At 37.4% G+C, this 8,807-nt stretch overlaps 1 protein-coding gene and 1 pseudogene across 28 annotated transcripts in view; one reads left to right on the forward strand and one right to left on the reverse strand.

The window, feature by feature from the left end:
• The window catches only part of VPS13B (vacuolar protein sorting 13 homolog B), an 806,276-nt gene that overhangs the window by 516,149 nt on the left and 281,320 nt on the right, over positions 1 to 8,807 (reverse strand). Inside the window, exon 20 of one of the 28 annotated variants that reach the window (XM_010812189.4) lies at positions 6,966 to 8,802. The exons of the other annotated variants lie outside the window; for them this stretch is intronic. Within the exon in view, the coding sequence (XP_010810491.1) occupies positions 8,768 to 8,802 (35 nt within the window). The 3' untranslated portion in view covers positions 6,966 to 8,767. Of the gene's footprint in view, positions 1 to 6,965; positions 8,803 to 8,807 lie in introns of those variants that run through there. 28 annotated transcript variants of the gene reach the window in all.
• On the forward strand, positions 2,810 to 3,576 carry LOC107133130 (chromobox protein homolog 1-like; annotated as a pseudogene).

Consider the following 8,807-nt stretch of genomic DNA (forward strand, 5'->3'; position numbering starts at 1 on the left):
CTGATTGGATCTCCTTGAATACTAAAGGCTATTTCTCCTAGTTTCATATGATTAAATCTTTTATTATAAGGTTCTGTCATTCAGTTTTCCCTAGAATACTCATTAAGACTGCTTTTCCTTTTTAATCAGCTTTTTTGCAGTACTGATATATGTGTGACTATCAAGAACAGAAGTATTTTTGTTTTTTTGCTTTTCACTAAATATATCAGATTATGCTCTTACTGCATAAAAGTATTGTTTTTTTTTTTTTTTTTTTTTAATGTGGACCACTTTTAAAGACTTTACTAAATTTGTTACATTATTGCTTCCGTCATTTACATTCTGGGTTTTTGGCCATGAGGCATGTGGATCTTAGCTCCCTGACCAGGAATGGAACCCACACCCCCTGCATCAGAAGGTGAAATCTTAACCACCAGACTGTCAGGGAAGCCTTTGCAGAAAATTTTTAGAATCTGGCTTTTGGAATTTCTTAAAAGAAAAATCTGTTCTTCAAATTACATAAAAAATTATTTTCTTTTACTTGTTAGCCAAAGCAAGGTCAAGTTTTCTCAGTCATATATAATTTTTATCTTTTTAAGATTTAGCTTGTTTCTTATAACTCCCCATTTTTTCTAATTACTCTAAAAAGCTATTTGCAAACCAAGAGGTCCCTATTTCTATAGGAAGGCTGGAGAAACAAACTAAGGCTGAAAATAAGTTGATGAAACTCTTCAGAAAAGACACAAGACACTGGATGGTAACTTTATGTGTGTGAGGCCTACCTTCTACCAGTAACAGAGGAATGACAGGGCGGTGTAAGCTGTCAGCACCTAAACATCTGAAATTATTGGAAATAAAATCACTTAAGGGAAAGGCTGCTTATAATCTTCTGGGATAGCTTTGAAACCGGATGTTTTAAACTACAGAGGTAGATTTAGTTACTTCTACCATGTTTCATTTATAAATGTTGAGAATGCTAAGATGGCATCCACAATGAAGATGGCAGGAAAGAAAAATTCATCTGGCCTGTTATACAGAGTGAAACAAGTCAGAAAGAGGAAAACAAATATCATATATTAACACATAAATGGGGAATCTAGGAAAATGGTGTGATGAACCTATTTGCAGGGCAGCAACAGAGACTCAGACCTAGAGAATGGGCCTGTAGGCACAGTGGGGGAAGAAGAGGGTAGGACAAATTGAGAAAATAGCACTGACATATATACACTACCATGCGTAGAACAGATAGCTAATAAGAAGCTGCTATAACACAGGGAGCTCTACCTGGTGCTGTAATGACCCGGGGTTGGGGGTGGGGGCCGTGGGGAGAGCTTCAAGAGGAAGGGGATACATGTATACTTATGGCTGATTAGCACTGCTATACAGCAAAAACCAACACAACATTGTAAAGCAATTAATTTCTAATTAAAACTTTTTTTTGAGAATTTTTAAAATAAGTTTTTACAAATAATGTATCCAAAGATTTTTGACCCACTACATACAGTAAGAATCTCGTTAAGAAAAATATACAGATTTTGATAAGAGTTTAAACTCTGAGAGAAAATTTAAAGCCTGATGCCAAGTCCTTAGATTGCTACTGCTTCAATTTCAAAAGACCAGTGGACAGAAATTTTAGTACACAGACTCCACTATGCTGTGGAGTTCCTTTTTTCCTGGGTCAGCCAGCTTTATTCTGCTTCATTAACCCCTTCTTTGCTCCTTGATGGATTCTGGAATCCAGTTTCCAGATTTTTGGATTTCCTTTAATAGGAAACTTCACAATCATTTCCTGGGGATTTTTTAAATTAAAAAAATCCATCTGACATAAGAATGATGGATTATAACCTTATACTAAAATGTGTTAAGTGCAGCTGAACTCCTCTATAACAAAGAACTGATCCCCCAGTCAGAACTGACCATTCTTTCAACAACACTTTCATCCCGTATACTACTACTACAGTGATTTGTAATAAGACATGTATTTTTCTCTCTGGATATTAAGATAGTCAAAGACTTTTCAATCACTACTATTGTAACAGGACTCATAACAAAAGTTTATTGACCATCACTTGCCAGTTCTCTTGAACACGCACATTTAATGTGAATAAATATTTAAACAATTAAAGTACATGTGATATTATGTAGTAAATATATAAATAAGATGCAATGAATATTTAGAGAAATATGATAGAGGAAACCACTAAGTTTCTCAGCGAGTGGATGCATTTTAAAGGAGGTAATATCTGATCTGGATCTAAAAAATTCAGTAAGGTGAATTCCCTGGTGGTTCAATGGTCAGAACTCCACATTCTCACGACTTAGGGCCCAGGTTGATGCCCTGGTCAGGGAACTAAGATTCCAGAAGCCACACACTATGACCAAATAATAATAATAAAATAAGATACCAAGGTATTAAAACACACAGACACACACACATACACACACGTATGGTTCAGGACCAAGAAAAGCAATGAATGTAAGCCAATCAAGAGAGTGAAAGTAAATAGGTGATATCACTCAATTAAATTTAGACTAAAATCCTGTGGGCAATAAGGATCCATAAGGTGAAAGAGTTACTGATCAGAACCTCTGTGGGAAGATGGATAAATAAGTGAAAGGGATTGATCAACAAAGGACAGAGAAACCTAACAAAAGCTACAAATACTGTGGAATAAACATTAGAAATAGTAACAGCATGAATACATTTAAGAACTCATGGTTGGCAAGTCACCTTATTTCAGAATGGTATTTTCAAATCAAGAATCTATTTTTCCAATAGAATAAATTATTTAAAGTACTGAAAGAGTGCGAGGCCCTTTTGTTCGGATGAGGGGAGGGCAGTTGGCCTGGGCCAGGTACGTCTTCAGGGAAGGGGTTCGACCAAGGTCACTGGGCTTGTTGCTTCTCTGGTCGCCACTCCCCTGGCTGGCCAGACAAGACTCGCCAGCAGTGCAGCAGCCATTCCTCTCGTGCTTGTGGGCGCTGCTCTGAGCAGTGTCACCCTTTATACCAGAAAGTTTGCGGGCACTATGGGGAAAAAGAAAACCAGATGAAAGTGGAGGGAGGTGCTAGAATAAGAGAAAGAAAATCTGTGGTGGAAAAAGTTCCAGACTGCCCAGTGGTACACGGCAAAGTGGTATACCTCCGAAGTGGAAGGGGTTCTCAGAGGACAATGCATGGAGCAGAAGAGAACCTGGAATGCCCTGGCCTCATTGCCAAGTTTCTGCATTTACAGAAGAAAGCACACAGGACAAATAAATCAGAGAGAGGTAAGCACAAACCTGATTCTGATTCTGATTTGGAAAATAAGGTGGAAGACAGCAAACCAAACAAGAAGAAAGAAGAGTCAGAAAACCCATGAGGCTTTGCCCAGGGTTTGGAACTGGAACAGGCTACTGGAGCGACAGACTCCAGTGGAGAACTCATGCTTCAGGTGAATTGGAAATACTCTGATGCCACCGACTTGGTCCCTGCCAAGGTCAAGCACCCATAGATAGTCATATACCTCTATAAGGAAAGGCTGACTTGGCATTCCTACCCCTCAGAGGATGATGACAAAAACAATGACAGGAATTAACTCTCCTGAGTACCAGACCCTCTCACATCTGACTGTGGGTTTCAAGTGGGGGCAAGAAGGAGTTCTACTTGTCTTGACACCATAAAGATGGCTTGAGAAGATGTCCCTTGACGAGCCAGTATAGTTTCTGTGCTCTATAGCAGCCCAAGTGCTTTAAAGCTGTTCCATGCTACATAGTTTGCACGCCCATCCCTGTGGAGGGAAACAAGGGTCAGTGTTTCAAGGCAACCGATTCTGAACTTTGTTAAGAACAAAGGCCTTTCTATGAAGGACAAAACTTGCAGGATGGGATGTGGGAGAGCAGGAAACATCCACAACCCACAGCCCCAATAGTGTGAATTCTGCAATTCTTACAGCAAAGCATGTGTACAGTTTTTGGCTAGTGTATTACTACTAGTGTATTATTTGGGGTGGAGCGGATGGGGTGTGAAAGAAGGGAGATAGGTTAGGATCACTTTTGTTAACATTTGGGAAAACAGTGAAACAAAGGAAAGAACCACTAATGATGACTGGATTCTGTGTCCAGTACTGCAGCCTTTCAAAAAACGTCATTGGCAACCTGAATGAGGATAGTGAAACACTGTTTAAAAGCTACAAATGCCTCAAACACAGAAGCTATGGTGTTCCCTGCCTGAGCTTAATGCTGTTCCCAACAATGGACTAAGCCAGTTAAGAAGTTACCAAAGCTGCCACTTGGGGGATGGAAACTGGTTGTGGAGGAAAAATCTTGTGAACACTGGCAGATCATTTTGTCTTAGAGGTGTTCATTCTTGAAACTGACAAGAAGACCCTTTCTTTTCCAATTATGAAGTTACAAATATCAGCTTCTCCATCCAAGCCACTGGATGAAATATTTTGGGAAGGGAAGAAGGTGGTATGGGCTTGCCTGGTGGCTCTGACAGTAAAGAATCTGCCTGCAATGCTGGAGTCCTTGGTTCAATCCCTGGGTTGGGATGATCCCCTGGAGGAGGGCATGGCAACCCACTCCAGGATTCTTGCCTGGAGAATCCCATGGACAGACGAGCCTGGCAGGCTACAGTCCATGGGGTTGCAGAGTCGGGCATGGCTGAGAGACTAAGGAGAAGCTCAAGAGGGTGGTATAGGAGGTAGGTGAGCAGAGAAAGACAAGGGCCAGTGCTCATAGGGTGGAAACTCTTGGAGCCTCTGTTTTTCAACTTTGAAACTATTGGGGCACGGTTCAGTTACTGACAGTACAACTTCAAGAGTAGAACGATTTCAAAAGCCCTGGTCTCAGGAGAAGATTTAATTTTCTTACTGGGGCAGTGGTTCACTTTAAAATAAAATAAAATTTTTAATCATAAGAATTAACTAAAACCCAAATGCTGTCTTGAATCATGAGATCCATCAGTTCCTGACATCATAGAGACCTGAATCTAGAAACCCACTGTTAACTTTTAGGCATCTGTTAGGTTTCTGTGAAAATTTTTGTTTAAATGTAAACTTCATATCAACACTGTCGGTTTTTGTCTTAATAAAACTATAGATTTATTTCTGTAAAAAGTACTGAATATATCCCTAAGAAAAGCTGAGAAAGGAACTGCTACTTTTTATTTTATAATTATCATTATCATAATTGTTTTGTCACAAATACTGAAAATTAAATGACTTCAAAATAATTTCAACTGCATGTATATGAACATGAACTACTATTAAATGACCAAACTTAATTTCAAGGTAGTAGTATTTTAAAATACTTTCATATTACATATGAAATAATATTCATATTATATATAAAGGTGCAGATCCATGCACCTCCTACTATCATATATAATTTCAAAAATTCCCCACATAATTTCATTTTAATTGCTAACCTTTCTCTCTAGAGAACTCTCTTAAATTTTCATTAGCTTTGCTGTTACTTTTAATTGCATTTACTGTGCAAGTCAGAAACCCAGATATTATCCTGAAAACCACTTCTCTCTTGATGACAGCCATACATCATTAAATACCAAAAAATTAACCTCCTAAATAATCCTCAAATCTTCTTCTACTCCTCTCCATCTCCAGCCTCCCTACCAAGATCAACTCCTATTTATCTCTCATAAGAATTCCTGTCATATCATCTCTCTACTGGTCTACCAACATCCTCTCTCATGGCAGCACCCACCGATCACAGCAGTTCTCCACAATGCAGCAAAAATGATCTTTTTAAAACAAAAAAAGATCCTGTCAGCACCACCTGTATCATAGCCTTCAATGGCTTCACACTGTGTTCAGGAGGAAAGCAGGGAACACGGGTCTCGGCAGAACGTAGCCCCTTTCTTTCTTCTCTCCAGCCTCCTCTTGCGCTGTCCTCCCTCTGCTCTCTCCCCTTCAGTTTCTCCCACTCACCAAGTTACTTCTAACATATCATTCTGTCAGAAAGGCTAATCTCTTCACCGCGTTAATGCCCACACTAACTCTTTCACACTGAAATTCAAACTTCACTTCAAGAAAGCTTTCACTAATTTTTCAAACCAAGTCAATTTTCCTGTTGTATAATCTCATAATATTATAATTTTTCTTTTGTGAGACTACTGTAATTTCTATTTTCTATTAACTTGTGTGATTACTTCTTCCTCCATCTTACAAGTTCTATGACAGTACCCATCAAACATTTTTTATAATCCAAAGTATGTTTACCACTTATATCAAAATTTGTTAAGTATGAAAAAATAGAACCATGCTGCAATGTATTAAAGCAATACAGAGTATACAGAAAGAATGCAAAATCTTCCCTCCTCCTCTCTAATCACCAGAAGTAACAACCATTACTATTCTATTCTGTATTTTTCAAGACTTTTCTCAAGAATTATAGTAAAGTATATATCTAAACATTATACTTTTTATAAAAACTGAATCACATTTAGAGTTGCCATATTTAGCAAATAGAAATATAGGTTGCTCAGTTAAATTCAAATTTCAGATGAACAATGAATTTTTTATCATACAAGTATGTACTAAATATTATTTGTTGTTTATCTGAAGTTCAAATTAAACTTGATATACCATATCTAACAACTTTAATCATACTGATTATACCTCCAATAAGGAACTATGAAACTAAATAGGAAGAAAAAGGCTCGTTATTCTCAAATATGTAAAGCATTCTACATTCCTTAAAAATAAACTTCCATTTTCCTTTCCATGAGACAAAAATGGTCCATTTTAAGTATGAAAAACTGGAAGCCTGCTGAGAGTTACAAATTTTCTCAAAGTAACACTCAAAGATGGGTATTCAGCAGAAACTTTTCGTGGTATGAAAAGAATCCTGTAATTCAACTTTGTATGTATTTCAAATATATAAACTATATATCACATTTTATCATTAAATTTACAGGATAAAAATAATTTATACTTAAAAATAAAACATTCAAATCATTCTATGAATAAGTGAAAAACAAAGACTTTTAAAAAAGCTTCCTCACAAGTAATGAATCATGATGACTGAACTTTATTATTCTATGAAGATAAAATGATATGACCATTCTTACATCATTTAAACCAAATTTCAAAATGTTAATACCAAGCCTCGTTCTCTGATCAAAATCACCTTGACATTTAGAATAGAGTTGTTTTAAATGGTTCCACAGGAGAAACAGCACCATCTAATTATGTCCATGGTGTTTAGCATTGCAGAGGTAAAACAAATAACTTCTGCATGTCATCTGAAAATATTTATCTCCATAATCACTTTATTTAGCAATCATGATTTCATCTATGATCAGAAATGTGATAAACATGGGCTATAAATAGAGTTTATTTTGTTAGATACTTTAAAACATAAGACTATTTATTTGTTAATTATACTTCAAAAAAACCTGAAGGGAAAAAAAAACACCACTATAAGACCATAAAATTAATCTTAGCACCACATGGAGAAATCTTATGACATGTACTTCAGAGGTATTATTGGTTCAAGTTTGACCACAGTCAGTCAGCAGATTATAAAAATAAAATGATAATTCTCAGGTACAGACAATAATACCAGTTCAGTCAATCCAAATGAACAGGGGCAAGTTATATAATGACCTGAACAACATTTCCTAACATAAATTGAGGGTTATTTTTTTTAACAGTATAAACAGTTAGACCTAAAGTTAGACCTAAAACTTAAAGGATTATTGAAAAGTCTTGCATGAGTAAATAAGGAAACATGCACAAGATAATTCATGAGAGCATGATTTGTAATTTAGGGCAACAGAAAACTACTAAAAAATGAAAAAACAAGGGGTACACATTCATATAATGGATTAATATAATCAGAGAAAAAAATGAATGAACTATAGTTATACATAAGTTGAGTAAGAAAATGAAGCTGGAAAAAGAATATAAATGAAATGATATGTGTGGCAGCTAACATTTGCTCAGTAACATGCCACCCGAAAACTGAAGAGTGTTAAAACAATTAACATTTATTTGGCCTCTTATTCTGCAGGTCACCCACTAAGGGTAGCCCCAACTGGGAAGTCCTCCTGGAAGCCTTGATGGATCTCAGTTGAGGCTGATTCTGAGACCTGTGATCAGTTGCCAGGTTAGAAAGAGGCTGACTGCCTGCAGAGTACAGCACCTTACCTTTCCTCAACATGGTCTGTCATATTCTTCTTCAAACTTGTTCACATGGTTGTCTCAGGGTTCCAAATGTAGCAGAAAAGCAAGCTTCAAAATGCAAGTGTTTTTCAAATCTCTTTGTCATGTTTGCTAACGTCTTTGCGGCCAAAGCAAGTCATATGCATCAGTCAAATTAAAGAGATGTCCCTTCCACTTTATGGAAGGATCTACAATGTGACAACTTGCAAGAATAACAGGGATGAGAGTAATTTTTATCAAGCTTTATAATTTACCACAATATCACTTATACAATATTACACAAAAGAATACTCTGTGTACTGCTAAATGACACATGCATACACATGCTGCTGCTGCTGCTAAGTCACTTCAGTCGTGTCCAACTCTGTGCGACCCCAGAGACGGCAGCCCACCAGGCTCCCCCATCCCTGGGATTCTCCAGGTAAGAACACTGGAGTGGGTTGCCATTTTCTTCTCCAATGCATGAAAGTGAAAACTGAAAGTGAAGTCACTCAGTCGTGTCCAACCCTTCGCGACCCCATGGACTGCAGACACCAGGCTCCTCGGTCCGTGGGATTTTCCAGGCAAGAGTACTGGAGTGGGGTGCCATCGCCTTCTCCAATGAATATATGTACAGTAACACTAAATGCCAGGTTCAAGACAGTGACTATGCTTGGCTGGA

This window comes from Bos taurus, chromosome 14 (assembly GCF_002263795.3).
Source record: "Bos taurus isolate L1 Dominette 01449 registration number 42190680 breed Hereford chromosome 14, ARS-UCD2.0, whole genome shotgun sequence".
In the NCBI taxonomy this organism is placed as follows: domain Eukaryota; kingdom Metazoa; phylum Chordata; class Mammalia; order Artiodactyla; family Bovidae; genus Bos; species Bos taurus.